The sequence below is a fragment of the Artemia franciscana genome, chromosome 21, assembly GCF_032884065.1.
Source record: "Artemia franciscana chromosome 21, ASM3288406v1, whole genome shotgun sequence".
NCBI lineage: Eukaryota > Metazoa > Arthropoda > Branchiopoda > Anostraca > Artemiidae > Artemia > Artemia franciscana.
The window spans coordinates 27,686,802-27,708,212 of NC_088883.1; the positions used below are offsets into that span (position 1 = coordinate 27,686,802).

At 32.2% G+C, this 21,411-nt stretch overlaps 1 protein-coding gene across 2 annotated transcripts in view; it reads left to right on the forward strand.

Annotated features, from left to right (window-relative positions):
• Window positions 1–21,411, forward strand: part of LOC136040737 (3-hydroxy-3-methylglutaryl-coenzyme A reductase-like) — a 168,249-nt gene that overhangs the window by 119,331 nt on the left and 27,507 nt on the right. For both annotated transcript variants that reach the window (XM_065725044.1, XM_065725043.1), the window contains exons 12-14: window positions 816–1,060; window positions 7,741–7,918; window positions 12,313–12,419. In XM_065725044.1, coding sequence (XP_065581116.1) covers window positions 816–1,060; window positions 7,741–7,918; window positions 12,313–12,419 — 530 coding nt within the window. The remainder of the gene's footprint in view (window positions 1–815; window positions 1,061–7,740; window positions 7,919–12,312; window positions 12,420–21,411) is intronic.

Here is a 21,411-nt window from a genome sequence, read left to right on the forward strand (position 1 = left end):
TTTAAGTGTATGTGTAGAGCGATCTCCCAAATTTTGTATGCTTCACTTTGACCACAGCCTATATAGACACCAGCTGCGTGGAGTCGTATCTTGCCAATAGAAGGATTTTAACACACATCTTTAGACTAGGCGCTAACCTTCGGCGCTCCCGCAGCCAATCAGCGCGGAAAGATCTTGGCTCTATTGTGGGTGTGGCTTTATTCCGCCAATCAGCGCGGAAAGATCTTGGCTCTATCGTCGATGTCGTGACGATAGCTATGTGCTGCTTTTGAAAAATGTTTGCGCAACTGGTGTCTATATAGGCTGTGGCTTTGACGGTATTAGCGTGATGTCTAATACCGTGAGTGTCTTCAGAGTGAGTCTCAAACTTTCTGTTTATTTGTCATTAAAATAAAACAACTTTATTTCATGAAAAATAAATTGTGTTTTCTTTACTAAAAGTGTGTTTACTAGAGTGCGGCTTAGGCACTTTTTTAATGTTGCATGACATACAAAAAAAAATAATATAATTAATAACCAAGAGAACGAGGGTAGTATCAGCCAGTGGACAACAAAGAAACGAAAACGACAAAATCAGATATTTCGCCAAGGACCTACGCCAAGCCGTCTTCAGTGCTATAAAAAAAAAGAAAAAAAAAACTATTGAAGTAAATTAGAAGAGAGCAGATGAGACACTAAATCAATTGAACAGAAATCCAGCCAGAATAATGAAAGCCATTGAAACAAGCCAGAATAATCAAAGATTTTGTTAAAAAGCTTTCAAATAACGTTTTACTTGTTTAATTAACTGATTAGTTATCTTTTTTTATTTTAAGGTTCTTGGTGCATGTTGTGAAAATGTGATAGGCTATGTACCCATCCCGGTTGGAGTTGCTGGACCCATGTTGCTTGATGGCAAAACTGTAAGCATTCCGATGGCTACTACAGAAGGCTGCCTCGTTGCCAGCACTAACAGAGGCTGTCGTGCACTATTAGCGGGAGGAGGTGTTAGGAGCAGTGTTGAAAAAGATGGCATGTCCAGAGGCCCAGCTGTCAGGATGCCAAATATACAAAAAGCATCGTAAGTAATGTTCTTCCCATTGGATCTTTTTTCTGGTGCTTCAATATTCCAATAAACTACCGAGTACATCCAAATAAGAACGTTCTTTGCCCCCCCTGGATTCATCTAATGTGTACTCAGAGTAAAAAGTTCCATTTTTTAATGTTTTTCTTTTGGTTGTTTCAAAATTAGGAAGTTTTTATGGCAGTGGCATATTTTAGTTAGTGCTACTACCTTGAACTGTCAAAGGAAATCAGCAAACTACTTTAAATCTGGAAACGCTCTTTTGTCCTTAAAAATTCACATATTAAGAATGCGTTGATTCTTAAAGACAACTCCAACATTATAGGAAAGCTACAACTTCTAAAGTTATTTAGTGCCGTATGTTTTTAGTTTGTTTTGTGGATTTTTAACTCACGTTCATTTTTTTCATATTTTTGCTGATACCAAAACTGAATAAATCCTTATAAAGATTCTTCTCGTTAAAAGCTAAATTCCAGATCTCTTATAAATTTTAGTTTAAATCACTATAGTCATCATTTGACTATTACCTGCCTAAAAAAAATTGGTCAGGGCCCAGAAAAGACAGAGTAATAATCATGAAAAACAAAAAAAAGACAACTGCAGCACCAAAAAAGGTATATCTTTTCATGCTGTTTAGTAGGCTACCATGTGTTTTTGGGTTGTTTTTTTTGCTGATTTTTTACTCACGTTCTTTTCTAAATATTTTTGCTGATACCAAAACTGAATAAATCCTTATAAAGATTCTTCTCATTAAAAGTTAAATTCCAGATCTCTAATAATTATTAGTTTATATCACTATCGTCATCAGTTTGTTTATTACCTGTCTAAAAAAAAGCTGATCAGGGCCCTGAAAAGACAGAGTAAAAATCATGAAAAACAAAAAGAAGACAACAAAGGAAGGCATTCAAAGGAATATATCTTCTCATGCTGTTTAGTACCATGTGTTTTTAGGCTTTTTTTTGTTGTTTTTTTGCTGATTTTTAAATTACGTTCTTTTTTAAAACTTGGCGCTCGGTGCTACCAAAACTGCATAACTCTTTATGAAGGTTTTTCTCATTAAAAGTTTAATTTCAGGTCTTTTCCAATTTTTGATTTATATACGGGTGTATAAGTCTTTCACTTAACCAATTTGAGCAATCAGTTTCATTTTAACTGTCTTGGTACTTTATCATACCAATATAATGTCAGTATTTAATGTTTTATGTATATATATATATATATATATATATATATATATATATATATATATATATATATATATATATATATATATATATATATATATATATATATATATATTATTACGTTTTTTTTTTTCATTTCTGCTCAAGTATTTGATATCCCATATTTTTCTGGCTAATACTCTTTAAAATTAACATTACCATTAAAAGGTAAATTACCATTGAATTGGTAACTGATTGTCTTTGAAATGGTAATTAATATTCCTTAAAATTGTACCTGTTTTGATATCTTTATTATAATTTTTGGTTTTTATGGAAAGACAGTGAAGTTTAAGAAATTAGTCATTTACTACGAAAAGAAATAAAAGCAACTCTACCATTTGAAGTGACATATATGTCCTATTTAGTAGAGAATGTCAATTTGACATTGTTTTTCATACTAAATAAAAAAATATCATTATATCAAATATAATACATCAAAAATATATAATATAAATCTAATACATAAAAATAATCAAAAATATCTGTCTCAGATATCTAAATAAAAAATAATACAATTAAAATCAAATTCCGCTTTAATACTGTCCATAAAAAGCATTAAAAATCTAACCTCATTTAGAAAAATTTCATTTTATTTTAAAGCGGTAAATCTACTTATGTGTTCCTCTTTACATCAAAATGTTTTAGTTGGTACCTCTCGGAGCTCATAGACTGGAGACTACGGTAGCCCATATTGTCACACTCATTTATGGTTTTATCTTTAACTAGTCACTTAATATTCATTTTTCTAATAATTAATTATTATTTCAGGCTAATAATATTCCATACAATTATAAATACCTTTGTGTCAAAATAACTATCCTCCATGCATGTTAGTCACTGCATCACACTTTCTCACTATCATCGCTGGTGACATAATTTCCACAGTAATGTCAATTGGGAGGGAGGGAACAGCCCCCCCAAGGTATTTTAATTGAAAAGGTTTTTTTTTAGTATTTTCATTGAAAAAAATGAAAGAATAGCCCCTCTCCCTCTCTAATTTTCTGCCCCTCTGTTTTCTCCCTATACATCATAGACGCCATTGAGCTTTCAGTGTCTACTTCAAAGAAAAATGAAGGAGAAAGTCTTTAGAAGAACAACCACAATGTAAAGAAAAAGTATAGAAAACTTTCATCTGAACAAAACTGCTATAGCAAAAACAATAAAATGTTGAAAGAAAAACCTGATCCTGTCACAAACCATACATTACACGCCAATTTCAATGATTTAAAAATGAGTGAATGAGGCATGTGAAATATAGATATTTAGGCTAGAGATTTATTGCTTATTTTGAAAGGCTGGTTTTTGTTTCTGATGCTTTTTTTAGCTTGAAGGTGGCTTGGTGATGGTCCTTGTTAAAATATCGCCTTTGTTTCGCATTTCTCATTCTCTTGCAGGAAATTATTGTTTGCCTTTTTGTTTATTTTATTTCGCAGTTTATTTCACTAGTTCATTAATCATGTCTATCAATGGTTGTTGTTTTTATCTCTATATATCAAAATTTTTATCCCCAAACCTATAAGCTTATTAAAGAATCTCAAACTGTCTCCTTTATACTATTGACTTAATATTTTTTCCTTTTCCGCATAATTTCTAAGGACATAACATTTATTCCACTCTTCTAATAGAGTGTAAGCTGGTTTGTAATCCCCATGTTCTAAAAGCGGAGAAACGCTTAAATCTGACTATTACCATGGGACATGGCCAGACTTCACTCTAAGAGGGATTAGCGAAAGTGGAGTTGTCCCGCACAAGTTCTTAGTCCCTATTTTCAGAGTCGGAAACATTAGGAGTAAATAGTTGAGATGCTGTATTTTCTTGCATATCTCTGTATCGTGTTTTTGCTTCAAATTTGAAAAAGCTTCTAGTAGTTTTTTGCTCTTAATTTGAAAGTTTGAAGTTTTTTGCGAAATGTTTGCATTTTCAATTTTTTCTAAGAAAATATATTAAGAATAGATCTATGAGATGTATAATATGATTTATGAGTAGTCCCAAGTTCTATTTCAAATTGTTTTCTACCAAGAAGCAACGAGGGTGATTTTTTGAATCTTTAAAATCGTATTCTTAAAAATTTGATAGTTTGAATTTTTTGCGAAACGTTCGCATTTCATTTTTTCCAAGAAAATATATGAACAATAGATCTATGGAATGAACGATATGGTTTATGAGTCCCATATTTTCTTGAATGTCACTGTTATATTTTTTGCTTCAGTTTTGAAAAAAACTTCTAGTAGCTCTTTTTTCTCGATTTGAAAGTTAAGTTTTTTGGAAACATTTGCACTCTTTTTTTTCAACGTTTGCGTGAAATGTTTATTCCTATAAAATATATTTGGAATAAATATGTCAGATATAGAATATAATTTATGATTAGTCCCATGCTCTATTTCAAATAGCTTTCTATCAAGAAGCAATGAGGGTGATTTTTTGAATCTTAAATAAGTATTCTTAGAAATTTGATATTTTGAAATTTTTGCGAAGCGTTTGCATTTCATTTTTTCCAAGAAAATATATTAACAATAGATCTGGGAGGTGTATGATATGATTTATGTGTAGTTCCATGTTGTAAATGTAGAAAAAAGTTTAAATCTTACTTTTGCCATGGAATATGACCAGGTTTCACACTGAGAGGGATTAGTGGAACTGGAGTCACCCTGGACAAGTTCTTAGTCCCTATTTTCAGGGCCGGAAGTATTAGGAAAATAGTTGAGATGCTGTATTTTCTGCATTTTCCTGTATCGTGTTTTTACTTCAACTTTGAAAAAGCTTCTAGTAGCTTTTTTTCTCTCAATTTAAAAGTATGCATTTTTTTTGCGAAATGTTTTTATTCTCGTTTTTTTTTAGGAAAATATATAAAGAACAGATCTGTAAAATGTAATAGTGATTTATGATTAGTCCCATGTTATAAATACGGAAAAATGCCTAAATCTTACTGTTGCCATGGGACATGACCAGGCTTCACCCTGAGTGTGATTAGTGGAAGTGGAATCACCCTGGACAAGTTCTTAGTCCCTCAGAGCCGAAAGGGAGTAAATAGTTGAGATTCTGTATTTTCTTGCATGTCACAAAAAGCTTCCAGTTATTTTTCTTTTCCAGTAGCTTTTTTTCCAGTGAGGCATAGAACTACAGGAGAAACATAAGTACTTACCCGAGGACAATTGTATCTAAAATGATATGAGGTGGGATGTTAAACCGATCGATTCCGCATTTTTCATAGATAAAATGCACTCCTTGAAATGAAACTGATCGACCAAAGGGGGTCAGAGGCGGGTCGTAATCAAAGAAGGAAGTACACGAAAAACAAAAGTTATGTGGAAGGAAGGATTCTCTGAAAAAAGTAATTTGACTCGAATCTAATTGAATGTTGATCAAATTTGGTCGACAGTTTGAAAGTTTAATGTTTTTTTTCAACGTTTGCACTTTTTTTCAACATTTGCCAGAAACGTCTAGTAAATGTATTTAGAATAAATATTATTATTAGAATAAATATTATATTAATATTAGAATAAATATGCGGATAGTGTGATTTTGGAATTCTTAGAATTGTAAAGATCGATCTAATAGCTTCATTTCCAACTTGCCTTAAAAAAGAAAATTCTTTTTTATCTCCTAATCTTTATCAAAATTGCAACAAATTGAAGGCATTAGAAGAGATGTTAGTAACATTGACTGACACAGTATACTAACAATTAGCTCACATCGAGAGGGGCTTCCCCCCTCCCCGAGGCAGGTATGAAGGATCTCCCTCCCCCCAAAAAATTGGATCAAAAGTCGCCTATAATGGTTCCCCTCCCCCTCTTTCAGGGGGTTCAGGAAGACATTTAATGAACTCTCCTCCCCACAGTGTTATATGAAACATGCTAAATGTTTTCAAACAATTATGAATATTTGATTATTTGTCTTTGAAATTTTTTATTCTCTTTATTTTTTATTATTATTACAATTTTTAGCCTCTGAGTTTATCCAAATCCAAAAAATACCGTATTATATTCCTAATATGGATCACAGTATTTGTTCAGTAGTGGTAAAAAGATCTGGATATCTTAGATTCATCTCCGGCATCAGTTTTATCTACAGAGAAAGTTAGTTAAACCAAAAATTCCCATGATTTAAGTATCTAATTACGTTAAGTTTTAAGCAAATCCAATAGAATCTATTTTCTTGTAAGTTCGTGCAAAAGACACTTCTGCTTGTTATTGAATTGCATGATATCTGTCAATCAAAGGAACTTGATAGGTTATCCAGTATCGAGAAAAAGTCGAGTATGGTTTTATGGGCTTTATACTTTTCTTCACGAAAATATAACTTTTCTGTCCGTTTTGCTTTATACCTAGTAAGCATGTTTTAGAAAGCAAAACTTATCCAGTGTTGTTTATGTAAGGACGACATGGGAGAGAATCCTATTTCTGGGAGCGATTTCAACTTTTTTTTTGTCGTTCATAAATCAAAATCAAGTTGGTGGACTGTGAATAAAAAGTTAAGAGCCATGGCTAATTGGAGAAAAAGCCTAGACAGATATTCTGAGTGAGATGCAGAATTGGCGTAATCCTTTTCTAAGAATTGTATAGAAATAATGTCATTCCACTTGTTGATAGATAGTCTATCATCCATCCATCGATCCATCCTAGGGCTGAACTAAGGTAGATAGCCGAGAAAATTGGAGATGTTTGAACTCGTGCAATTTTTTTTTCTTCGATTTTCTTCCATGATCCTGTATGTTGTTTTCTTCTCGATTTCCTTAAATTTTGGGCCCTAAAAATTAAGAATGCCAAGCTTAATAAAAACATGTCTGAGTTATTTAAGACGCTCTTTCATTACTCAGATGTTGAATCTCATTTCTTTCTTAATCCATAGGTATTGTTTGACACGTGTAATAATATGTTGTTTTTTCTTCTTGTTTTTTCTTCGTTTTTTCGCTGATTTGTGACTTCCAGAACTTTTTTCTTCAATTTTCTTCCATGATCTTAAATTTTATTTCTTCTCGATTTTCTAAAATTTGAGACCTTTAAAATTGAGAATGCTAAGCTTCATGAGAACTTGTCTAAGTCGTTTAACTCTTTCATTGCTCATATGTTGTGTCTTGAAAATGGATTTCCATGGAAACATTCGAAAATTGAGGTGGATATTGAAGTTTTTTTCAAGGGAGGGGTTTTGACCCATGAAAATGTGTATGTTTTGGGCCCGAACATCTGGAATAGCAAATGTAACAGTCTGTTAATAATAGAATATTTTGTGAAGCTTGTTAATTTGTGACCTATAGATACAGGGATTTGTGTAGGTATATGAAATAGGAATTTTAAGCAGGATCAGAGTATTTTTGTTTGGGGGGCTATGGGACACTAAGGCTTCAGGAAAGTCTTGATTGTCCTTCTATAGTAATTATTTTACTGCTCCTACCCTCCTCTCCCAGTCGTGCAAATCTGTGGGTTAATTTTTTATTATTATTTTTTTCTCTTTTAGGAGCTTGCTTCACTGGATTAGGGACAGGGACAACTTTGAACTACTAAAATCTTGTTTTGACTCCACATCCCGTTTTGGACGACTCCAAGAGGTTACTGGACGGCTTGCTGGACGATATGTCTTCCTTCGTTTCGTCGCCAAAACTGGCGATGCAATGGGTATGAATATGGTGTCCAAGGTGCGTTTTTATTTATTTTTTTTTGTCCTCACAATCAGAATCGTTGTTTAAGATAGGGTTATCGGGCCTTTACCCTTTTATGCTATCAAAACGAGTGTTTTATTGGCCAAATCGACTCAGCTCACAGATTAAAGAGTAGAAACTCCAAAAAGACCGTATGTTAGTATATTTGAATTTACTGTGTCTGCCATTTCTTGGGAAAATTTTTCTATAATTTCCCGGTGTTCGTTTATTTTTTTGTGTGGAGACTATTTCAGGTGTAAAATTCGAACCACCGTTGCGCTATTGAGCTGCACCATGCATATTGACAATGCACTTCATAGCCGCCATAGCCCCATAGTGAGAAACTAGCCCCCCCCCCCCCAGGAAAAAACAATAATAGATAATTGGAACTTATAAATATTTTTTATAGGCCTACGGGCACAGACTTCTGTAGGAAACCCTATAAAAGTTATGAAAAAGTAAAACTTGATTTTTCTTCTTTGAATCAATCTCCATATACATTCAAGTTGAATGAGTCTGGTTTACTTAAAAAAAAAAAAAAAAAAAAAAAAAAAAAAAAAAAAAAAAAAAAAAAAAAAAAAAAAAAAAAAAAAAAAAAAAAAACTGCGTGTTTCTGCAATTGACGTGACTAAATTGCTGAGTATGGCTTGTTATCTTTTTTTTTCTTTGATTTTAAATGCTCATTCTATTCTGAAATAGATGTATTTGATTGTGTAGGGATTGACACGTGTAATAATTTGGTTTCTACAATTTTCTCTGATTTTTCGTTGATTTTGACTTTAAAATCTTTTTCTTCGATTTTTCTTCATGATCTTATTTTTAGTTCTCTTCTTGATTTTCTAAGATTTGAGGCCCTCAAAATTAAAGATAATAAGCTCAATAAAGCCATGTCTACGTTACTTCAGACACATTCATTGCTCATATAGTAATTGAACTGCGTTTGACATGTGTGATATTTTGTTTTCTTCGAGATGGTTTCCTCAATTTTCTTTTTTTGCCGCTTTTGGACTTCTACTGTCGTTTTTTTTTCTTGAATGTATCTACCTATACATTCAACTTGAATGAGCCTGGTTTACTTAAAAAAAAAAATAAAAAAAAAAATAAATAAAACTGCGTGTTTCTGAAATTGACGTGACTAAATTGCTGAGTATGGCTTGTTATCTTTTTTTTCTTTGATTTTAAATGCTCATTCTATTCTAAAATTGAACACTTTTATTATCCTTGTTTTGGAAATTCAGTAAAAGAGACTTTTAAAAGCAAGTTATCAACAGGTGGCAATGACCTTTCTTTTCAAAACGACTGTTGAGTTTCCAGGTAATTTTTTTATTCTCGAAATCTGAAGAATAAAAAAAAATATACTTGAATTATTCTATCTTGAAAACCTGCTAAAACCATGAAAAATAATAAAAGTTTAGAAAAGTTTTTTTTTCTTTCCAAAAAGAGCTGAATGTATCGGTAATATTTAGTGTTCGGTTTCACTTTTTAAAAAAAGGCAAAAGAAATAATGCCGTATTTTTACCGCAATCAACGCTCTTAACTTGCTATATTTCCCTTTTTTTATCATGAAAAATCCAATTTAAAACAAAATTGATTTTTTTTTTTTTGTTTTGTCCGGATAACTAAGTGAAAGTGACTCTTAAAACCAGAGTTGCCAACACGTGGCAAAGATAAGCTTTTAAATAATAACTATATAGTTTTCAGGTAACTTTTCTCTTTTGAAGGCTGGAAAAAGATAAAACATACCGACGTGTCCCATTTAGTGTTCCATAAGTCCCCAAAGTCTCCCATTTGGAAACCATGTAAAAGTAACAAAAAAAGAAAAAAATGGTGTTTCTTTTTTTAAAATAAACAAAACTTGTAGCGTGAAGTGCGGGGCGTTAAGGAGGGGACAGCTACTTTCATATACGGAATAATTTCTGTTCGTTTTAAGTTTTAGTGTCGTTCCTTACTTGCAGTTCTGAACGTTTGTGAAGCAATGCATGTTTTGATTTTGGCTCATCGCACATGAACAATTAAGCGAAATTTGCATATTAATTTATTTTTTTTTGGCTAAATGGCTTTTTCATAGTTTTGATCGGACGATTTTGATAAACAAAGGGGGTAGAGGAGGAGACTTATTTGCCCTCCAATTTTTGGTTACTTAAAAAGGCAACAAAAGCTTAAATTTTTTACGAACGTTTTATTAGTAATAAATATACGTAACTTACGGATTAACTTACGTAACGAACTTCTATATTTTTATTATGTATATGAGGGGGGTTCATCCTCTCATCAATACCTCGCTCTTTACACTAAAGCTTGAATTTTGTCCCAATTCTTTAAAAATGACCCCTGAATAACCAAGGCCATAGAATAAATAGTTAAGCGTAAAATTAATTTAGCGTAAAGAGTGAGGTATCGAGGAGGAGGCAAATCCCCTTATATACGTAATAATTTCTGTTCGTTTTAAGTTTTAATGCTGTTCCTTTCTTCCAGTTGAAAAAAAACTATTTTTATTTATTTCCTTTGTTTTGTTTTTTAATTATTGCTGGAAAATCCTGCGCCCCCTTCATGGAAATCACGGAAACTCTCTTCCCTCATGATAAATTCCTCCATGGAAAGATCATCCCATGTAACATCCTCCTCCCCCCCCCTCCTATCAGGAAAGAGTCTTCCTGAAAACGTTTGTACACTTCCCAATAACCATTACAAGTTTTAATCATAACCATTTGTTTTATCACAAAACAAATGGTCAAATTTTATAACTTGCAGCCCCTCCCCAGGGACTGTGGGTGATTAAGTCGTCCCCAAAGACATAGTTATTAGGTTGTTCGACTATGATGAACAAAATGGCTACCTCAAATATTTGATCCGGTGACTTTGGGAAAAATGAGCGTGGGAGGGGGCCTAGATGCCCTCCAATTTTTGGTCTCTAAAAAGGGCACTAGAACTTTTAATTTCAGTTAGAAAAAGCCCTCTGACGATTAGACCATATAGTTTAGGACCACTGGGTCCATACGATCACCCCTGAGAAAAAATAAAGAAAAAATAAACACGCATCCGTGATCTTTCTTCTGGCAAAAAAATACAAATTTCCACATTTTTGTAGAAAGGAGCTTGAAACTTCAACAGTATGGTTCTCTGGCATGCTGAATCTGATGGTGTGATTCTCGTTGAGATTTATTACTTTTAGGGGGTGTTTCCCCCTATTTTCTAAAATAAGGCATATTTTCTCAGGCTCGTAACTTTTGATGGGTATAACTAAAAAAAAAATACGATTCTTTTGATGTAACTATTGGTATCAAATTTTTTTCGTTTTTTTTAGAGTTTCGTTGACTATTGAGCCGGGTCGCTTCTTACTAACGTTCGTTACCACGAACTGTTTGACAAAGTTGTTAAAGTAAAAAAGCTAGAAAGTGTTGTCTTTTTAATCTGTACAAGACTGTATTAATAAATGTTAGAGTATTATACACACAAGGGTATTAGAGATAAGAGTATTATATGTATAATCTGTGTTGAAATGCATAATTCGCATTAGAATCTTAAAAAGAATGGCTATTGCTCATTAAAGATTCTAAGCAACAAAAAGTGTCAAAAATTCTGTTGAGGCGTTTATCCCCTGGAAAATACCCCCCCCCCCGAAAAATGCCCTTTGAAAATACCCCACCACGGAAGATACACCCTGAGGAAAACACCCCCCGCGTAAAATACTGCCTCCCAGTAAAATAACCCCCTTAAAATATCTCCCCCCGGTAAACACCACCCCCCTTCCTCCGGAAAATACCCACCCTAAATACGTTCTAACACCATACTGGCTATTCATGACGTATGAAAACATGAAAGGAAATAATAAATGAAGAGAGAAAATCAAATAGGCGAAAAAACGAGGGTTTTGTGAGCCAGTAGTAAAATATGAAGACGAAAATCAAGCAAATATTTCGACAAGGATCTCCGCCAAGTCGTTCTCAGTGCTAAAAAAAAAATATATAAGAAAGAGTAAAAAAAACAACAGCAAAATCTAACCTTCTTAAGTGAATTCGACGAAAGGAGAAAAGACTCTTCTTAAAAAAAATAAAAAGTTAAAAAAAGTAAAAAAAAAAAAAATATTAATTCCTCTTTGCTTTTTAAACAATTAGGTGGAAAAACTTGAATGGTTGTATTTTAACAATTCGTGTTAGAACGTATTAATATCGTATTAGATGCATTATCCATATGAAGTGTAAAATGGTATTTGAGTGTATCCACATTATAATCTTGAACAGAATCGGAGTTGCTCATCAAAAATTCTAATTTCATAAAAATTGTATAAATTAAAAATTCATAAAAAATGTAAAATTATAAATATTAGACTTTATAGGCCAAATAAATGAAGTCTTTATTAGACACAAGACTTTGAAATATGTATTTTATAGGGGACTGAAATGGCTTTGCAAAAACTTCAAGAGATATATCCGGAAATGGAAATAATTAGTTTGAGTGGAAATGTTTGTACCGACAAAAAACCATCAGCAATTAACTGGTAAGTCTATATATTTCTGCCTTCTTCTTTTTTATGCCTCTATGAAATGAAAGCCAAACCAATTTGTTATGTGTTTAAATGCTTATGTGTTTATAAATTAATTTCAATTTTAAAATTAATTGATTTAAATTATATTTTAATTTAATTAAATAAATTAATATATAAATTACTTAATAATAAATTATTTATAAATTAATTTTATTAAATTAATTAAATTAATTTAAATTAATATTAAAATTAGTATGAAAAATAACTGATTACAAAGTTATTCTGAATTAAATGAATTACTAATTAGGTTGGTTGTGTCTTTGAGACTATAGCAACATTGTTTCTAATAAAGAATTTAATTCAAATAGTTAATCTACAATATAATCAGATATTAATCTAGAGAAAGCAAGTATATAATATATAAAAAAATGAGGCAACTTAAAAAATTGTCACCGTAAACTAATCTCCCTGTTCCTCTGATCTGGAGACAATGCTAGTTGGAATCGCTTTACCTTGAAGGAACCAGCTTTAAAGGAATTTTAAGAGGTCTTAACTTGATTTTGCTTGGAGTAAATTGTTTCGAAAAATTTAGTTAAGTTCAACTAGGGCTAATATGCTTAAATTGGGCTACACCAGTTGAATTCTAGGGCTAGAAAGATTGAAAATTTAAGATGGTTAGTTGTAAAGTTAAAATGGGTAGTTGGGGGCCACAGGCCATAAAAATAGGGCTACAATAAAAGAAAAATTAAGATGGTTAGGTCACAGTTTACATATTAATGATGGTTGATTGCTAAAAATCGTGCTTTTGACAATGCAACCACTGGCAAATGAAAAGCGAAACTCCTTCAAATGGGGTCAAATAAGAACACATTTAAAGGCTGTAGTAACTTCATGGCAGGAAGCAAATCACTTGACCTTGCTATTTATTAGAATCACTTGACCTTGAAGGAACCAGCTTTAAAGAAATTTTAAGAGGTCTTAACTTGATTTTGCTTGGAGTAAATTGTTTCGCAAAATTTAGCTCAATTCAACTAGGGCTAGTAGGCTTAAATTGGACTACACCAGTTGAATTCTAGGGCTATAAAGATTAAAAGTTTAAGATGGTTAAATGTAAAGTTAAAATGGGTAGTTGGGGGCCATAGGTCATAAAAATAGGGCTACAATAAAAGAAAAATTAAGATGGTTAGGTCACAGTTTACATATTAATGATGGTTGATTGCTAAAAACCGTGCTTTTGACAATGCAACCACTGGCAAATGAAAAGCGAAACTCCTTCAAATGTTGTCAAATAAGAACACATTTAAAGGCAGTAGTAACTTCATGGCAGGAAGCAAATCACTTGACCTTGTTATTTATTAGAATCACTTGACCTTGAAGGAACCAGCTTTAAAGAAATTTTAAGAGGTCTTAACTTGATTTTGCTTGGAGTAAATTGTTTCGCAAAATTTAGCTCAATTCAACTAGGGCTAGTAGGCTTAAATTGGACTACACCAGTTGAATTCTAGGGCTATAAAAAAATAAAAGTTTAAGATGGTTAAATGTAAAGTTAAAATGGGTAGTTGGGGGCCATAGGTCATAAAAATAGGGCTACAATAAAAGAAAAATTAAGATGGTTAGGTCACAGTTTACATATTAATGATGGTTGATTGCTAAAAACCGTGCTTTTGACAGTACAACCGCGGGCAAATGAAAAGCAAAACTCCTTCAAATGGGGTCAAATAAGAAAATATTTAAAGGCAGTAGTAACTTGACCTTGAAGCAAGATCACTTGACCCTTGAGTAGTAACTTGACACTTGAAGCAAATCACTTGACCTTGTTATTTATTAGAATCACTTGACCTTGAAGGAACCAGCTTTAAAGGAATTATGAGAGGCATTAACTTGATTTTTTTAATTGTTTCGCAAAATTTGACTCATTCAACTATGGCTAGTTGGATTGAATCGGGTTAAAATGATTGGATTCTAGGGCTATAAAGTATAAATGTTTAGCATGATTAGATGGAAAGTTAAAAAGGGCTTGTGGGACGGAATTCTAGAGCCACACCATTTGAACTCTAGGGATATGGACAGAGCTAGGGATATAACTATAAGTTATTATAGAGATATGGCTACAATAAAAGAAAGGTTAAGATGGTTAAGTCACGGTTTAAAGATTAATGATGATAGATTGCTAAAATCATGCTTTTGACAATTTAACTGGGGGCTAATGAAAAGAGTAACGCCCTCGAATGGGTAAAAGGAGGTTATAATAAAATATTTAAAGGCAGTAGTAACTTTAAATGTAGTAAAAGTTACTACTAGTAACTGTGTAAATGTAAAGGCAGTAGTAACTTCACGGCAGGGTCTCACGAGGCTCGTTAATGTACTGAGTTAGTTTTAGTAGTAGCAGTAGTATATACAAAACCATACGCTATATATAAAATAAACCATATAATCCATAGGCTGTATACTGATTTTATACAAATAAGTTACTATAAATTGGTTATGTATAAATAAACTATAGGTTGGAAACAAATTTCGAGAATATGCTAAACCGAGATACAGTTGCAGGAAAAGATATAGAGGAAAATGAAAAAGTTTGTGATACCTTGGATGCGAAGGGGGATTTGTTTTGTGAGGAAGAATTAGCGAGAGTACTAAAAGGATTAAAAAATAATAAGGCTCCAGGTGCTGATAGTGTGGTAAAAGAGTTTCTTAAATATGGTGGCTCTGAGGTTAGAAATAAGTTACTGAAGATTATGTGATTTTTGAAAAAAGGGAAGTACCTAACGATTTTAGAAAACCTTAATTGAACCACTGTATAGGAAAGGTGGTTAGAGTGAGTGTGGTAATTATAGATGCATTAGCCTGGTTTTAGGAAACCTAAATTAAACCACTGTATAAGGAAGGTGATAAGAGTGAGTGTGGTGATTATCGAGACATTAGTCTGGTCTTTGTAGGTAGCCAATTACTTAGTAATATGATACTTTTTATTTTTAGAAAACCTCTCCTGGATCTAGATTACGGTATTGCCTTAAGTATCCTAGATGAAAGTATGAGTAAAATGAATGAACTGGTTTTACGAGATGAGGGTGCTAGAATAGGTTTGAAAATTAATGTTAAGAAGACTAAGTCACTAAAGCTAGGAATAAGTGAAGATGAAAAGGTGACATTGGGTAAGGAAAAGATTGATCAGGTGGGCAGCTTCACTTACCTTGGTAGTATTATTAGCAAACAAGGTGGGTGCAGTGAAGATGTTAAAAGTAGAATAGCCAAGGCTCAGAGTGTTTTTTTAGAAATAAAAAAAAGTTTGAAAGAACAGGAAGATAAGTCCACAAACCAAGATTAGAATATTGGAAGGTAAATTGATGATGTTGGTTAAATATGGCTCTGAAGCATGGGTGCTTCAAGAAGCGGATGAAAATTTACTAGATGTTTTCCAGAGAAATTGCCTATGGATTGTTCCGGGTACCCGGCTGACTGACTGTATTTCAAACCGTTGGCTGTACGAAAAATTTGCTTCAATCCCGCTTTCTAGGGCTATAATGAAAGGAAGGTTGATATGGCTAGGGCACGTTCTGCTGATGGAGGATGACAGATTGCCGAAGATTATCCTTTTCGGCCAACCGTCTAGGGCTAAACGGAAAGCTGGTCGTTTTCGTTTGGGGTGGGAGGATGTCATAAAGAAAGATTTAACGGGAATTGGAACTTCCTAGGAGGGTTTAAAGAGGGTGGTTTTGAATAGATTGAGGTGGAGGAGGAGCTTGCGTAACTTTATTGGCCTCATGGGACTTGGTGCTGTGGTGAGTTGTTAGTAGTAGTAGTAGTAGTCATAAACAAATATATAAATATGCTACAGAAATTTTCACAGTTCCAATTATGGGTGTATCCAACAAAATTTTTCACATTTAAGCACATCAGCAAATACCAAACAAATCTGAGTTAATCCTTCATTGGATTAGTGTAATAAATTGAAACACGAATAAGTTTTATTTTTGAATTTTTTCTTCTGTTTCTTATGGACTTAGTCAAATTAGTTTCTGGAGGGTTTAAATTTACTCTGTAGGAAGTGATGTGTATAAGAGAGAAAGTACTAAACGTTTTATACACCCTAATCTAAATCCCAAGTACAGAGGAAACCATCCTAACCACAAATGAAAGTTTTCCCGAAGAAACTCTTGATAAACAATAAACCCAGAAATAGAAGATCTTCTAAACCAAAAACACAAGATAAGACAAAGGGACGATGTTGTGAATAGCTGTTTTTATAGTAATACAGTTGATAAATAGATCTGAACTTAAAGAAGAAAAGTTCTCAGTAGGAATCTTTTGTTTTCTTGCGTGAGGGGATATGTACTAAATTATTGCGTATACATAAGAGGCAAAAAAATTCAAACCAAGGGTATGAACGTTGAGCTAGATAGGGGTTCAAGACGTTGGGTCTAAGCCAAAGACGGAGGTAAGACTGAAGGGGATGCTCAAGCTCCTGTACTTATAAGACATATAGTGAGCAACCCCTTGAGATGCTCTCTGTAGGAGTCTTTTGTTTTCGCCCTTTCCTAGTACAAGAACACAGTTCCTAATGTAGTAAAGATGTTGAAATAATTCAGAGAAAGAGGGAAGATTCTCCCTTTGCATAAATACATTTGAAACTGTGAAAGCTAAATGAAAAGCTTTTGAGAATTAAGATAAAAGGGATATAATGCATTTAACTCACTCTTCTTTTGAAAAGATGGCTAAATTTAAGGGGATTCCCCTTATACTTTATTGCTTAGCAGTCTGTCTTTTTCTTTCTTTTAAATTTAGTTTGTTTTTTTAGATAAACGTCTTTAGTTTTTCATTGATAAAAGCATTATTTGTATTTTTAAAGTTTGCGACTAATGGCTGTGTCAATCAACCCATATAATTCATTTAACTTACTCATCTTTTGAAAAGGCGGTTTAATTTAAGGGGATTCCCCTTGTACTTTATTGCTTAGCAGTATGCCTTTTTCTTTGAAATTTAATTTTTTAACATAAACTTCTTTAGTTTTTTTTGTCTTTCTTTCTTTTAATTTTTTTTTTTTAAGATTGACGTCTTTAGTTTTTCATTGATAAAAATATTATTCGTATTTTAAAATTTTACAACTAATGACTGTTTCAATTAACTCATATAATTCATTTAACTTACTCATCTTTTGAAAAGGTGGCTTAATTTAAGGGGATTCCCCTCGTACTTTAGTGCTTAGCAGTATGCCTTTTTCTTTAATTTTTTAACATAAATTTCTTTAGTTTTATATTGTTTTTCTTTCTTTCAAATTTAATTTTTTAGCATAAACGTCTTTAGTTTTTCAACGTTATTTGCATTTTTAAAGTTTGCGATAGCTGTTTCAAATAACTCATATAATTCATTTAACTCACTCATCGTTTGAAAGATGGCTAAATATAAGGGGATTCCCCTCATTCTTTGTTGCTTAGCTGTCTGCCTTTTTTTAAATTTGATTTTTCAATGTAAACGTCTTTATTTTTTCATTGTTAAAAATATTATCTGTATTTTTAAAGTTTGCTACTAATGGCGGTCAATTAACTCATATAATTCATTTAGCTCACTCATCTTTTGAAAAAATGGCAAAATTTAAGGGGATTCCCCGCATACTTTATTGCTTGTCATTCTGCCTTTTTATTCGTTTTTTGTTCGTTTTCATTCATATACACCAAAAAGATAGCGATGTCTGAATATAGCAAGATATTGTTCATTATTATTTAAGGGTTACTCCCTGCTAATGTTAGGCCTAGTTTGTGCTCTTGGGTTGTAGGGCAAACCCGGACTAGCTGAGTTGGAACAGCTCCTTTTCAAATATGGGCATTCGTCAAAATGCAGATACGACCTTTACGCGTGACAGGAACTAAATATTAATTATTGTAATCTTTAATAGTTTATAAATAGTATTATTTTATGAAAATAATGTTTGCAACAATGTAAGGAGTTTTAATCCCAAATAAATGCCTTGTCAGCCATCTCAGTTTTTCTTCAAATACGGGCATAGGTTGAAATAGTTAATGATGATTTTGGAAAAAATTTTATCCAAATGTGGAACAGCTTGTTAATTTGGTTTATCTCAGTTGATGTTACAAAAAAACTGATATTGATATCAATGTCGAGTCGAAATAATGTCTATGTCAGAAATGATATGTTTTGTGAGGGTATTGACGCGCTCTGACATCAGTGACCAAATTGTGATACAGCCATAAAAACATCAAAATAGAAACCAAAGAGAAGAAAGAAACCAAATAAGAAGAAACCAAAAGAGAAATCTTAGAGAATCGTGATTTTGCGGTATGAATACACCTAAGATTTGTCTTACGAAAGTAAAACAGTTCAAAATAGGGATGATACCTTTTTATTGACAGTGAATAAATATAAAATTATTTAACTGGATATTTCGAACACATATACAGTGTTCACAATCAGCAGTAAAACTAAAAGACATGAATAAGAATAAACAAAATTTATACCTAATAAACTAATTACATATAGTTTATTGCTCTTATTTTTTTCAATGCAACAGCCAAGGCAAATCTCTTTGACCTTTTCGGTTGCGGTTCATTAGAATTATCTGACGTATTATGTGGACAGAGGTCATAGCTCTTAGGTGAGGTGATATTTACTTTGTTTGACCTCAGTAAATTATCATAAATTGAGTTCAATCCAAATTCACCTGTATCTCTGTTTATGGAATTATTCTTGAATAGATTTTTTTTTAAATTTCGATTGTTTCCCTGAAAGTTTGCTTTAAACCTTGGTCCTTAGAAATCAAAGAAACATTTTCAAACAAAATAAAATGATTTGGAAAATTAAAGATATGCTCCGAGAGGGCCGACGTGAAATCTTCAGGTTTGGTATTTTGCTTTAAAGACGATGAAATAGAATCTGATGTTGTAGCAATCTCGTTTTTAAATTCTGGTTAGTACGTCCCACATAAGAGCTTCCACAAGTACATGGGATTTTATAAACCCCACTTTGTTGCTCTACGGAATTCCGATCCTTTCCAGAGCCATGACCTCTGTCCAAGTAATATGTCAGATAATTCTAATGAACCGGAACCGAAAAGGTCAAAGAGATTTGCCTCCGCTGTTGCATTGAAAAAAATAAGAGCAATAAACTATATGTAATTAGTTTATTAGGTATAAATTTTGTTTATTTTTATTCATGTCTTTTAGTTTTACTACTGATGATGAACACTGTATATGTGTTCGAAATATCCAGTTAAATAATTTTATATCTATTCACTGTCAATAAAAAGGTATCATCCCTATTTTGAACTGTTTTACTTTCGTCATGGAAAGGCAGGGTGGTCTTCGAAGTTATCTAAGATTTGTCTTAGGGGCATAGAATTTTTTATGTTGAGGTCCTAGCTATTTTGGTAAAGTGAGAAAATAACTTTGAAAATCTAACTTTATTTGTAATTTCATTGACATTTGAGGTCTTTTAATACAAGTTGATTTTGCTAATATTAATATTGTTAATGCTAATTATTAATACATGTTAGTACTAATTATTAATACTAATTTCATTAATTATTAATAAATGTTTATACTATCTCATATATCGGCTCATGCATTAAACTGCCTTTTGAATTTTGTGGCAGAAATTCTTCTTTTTTATCATCTTCCGTTAGAAATTTTCTTGTATAGAAGTTCTATTCGGCAAAGTCATGTATCATATCTGGGTGCCAATTAAAAACCCAGTTGTCGCATATAGTTATATGATTTATAGGATGCCAAATTAAAAAAAGAGAGAAAATACACGAAAACGTAAGGATTAAATAAAAACAATTTTTTTCTATTAAAAGTAGGGAGCAACGTTGAAACAAACAGATTTTATTCCGCATATGAGGGGGGTTTCCCCCTCCTCAATACCCCTCTCTTCACGCTAAAGTTTTTTTAAGAATTTTTAAAAACGGTTCTGATCCTAATTACACGGCCCTTTTGTTTAAGGAATTGTTCAGAATTTTGGCAAAAGGTCCATCTTTAGCGTAAAGAGCGGGGTATTGAGGAGAGCCTTCCTCATATATGGAATAATTTCTGTTCGTTTTAAGTTTTAATGTTGCTCCTTGTGCATGGTTTTCCCTTTAATACGTTTTGGTTTTGTACGATAGAGCGATCAACTTCTTGTATACATTTGTCAAACTGTTGCGAAAAAATACTGACCTTTTCCAGCATTTATTGTTGTTCCATCATCCAATAACTCAAGATTTATATGTTTTATCTCGCGTTAAAATAATCTCTTAAAACGGGAATGGAATGTTTTTCTGCTCCGTTAATCAGATGATCCCCGCATATCAACAAGTATCCCTTGTTTAGGAGAAGTATCCCCATCTAGTCCCATTTCAGATATTAGAAGGGATCTTAGAAGCGTCTGACGTTTATAAGATCCTCTTTTTTTTAGGAAGGAAATTCTAATTTATCTAAAATTTTGTTCATGTCTTTTTGGATTCAGTTTAAATTATGTCATGTCTTTAGGTTCTTTTTAGCATAAGTTTAAATTATTATGACAGTGTCTTCAATGTTGATTAAGAGGTTACTCATGGATTTTATCATTTGTGTTTGTGACCTATTTTATTAAAAAAAAAAAAAAAATGGCAATAGTAGGAATAAATTGTTTAAGAAGCTAATTATCCGAATAAGTAATTTTATTGTTGTTATTCTTCATGAAACTTAATACAAATTTCATTTGGAAATATAAATGTGAATATAATATGATTCTATATTACATTATATAAATATATTAATTATATAAATGTAATAACTATAATATTATAATGATATCGTATATATAAATATAATAACTATTATACAAATATAATAATTATATTATATGATTCGAAATATCCATTCTGTGAGAAAGACAGAAAAAAATAGTTATAAAATAAACAAATTTTTTTTTCTAAAATAAAACCGACGTAAATAAATATTTCCTCTGTTGATACTATTACAAACGTAAACTTAAATTGATAAATTAGATTTAATCAAACGCCTATTTTTAG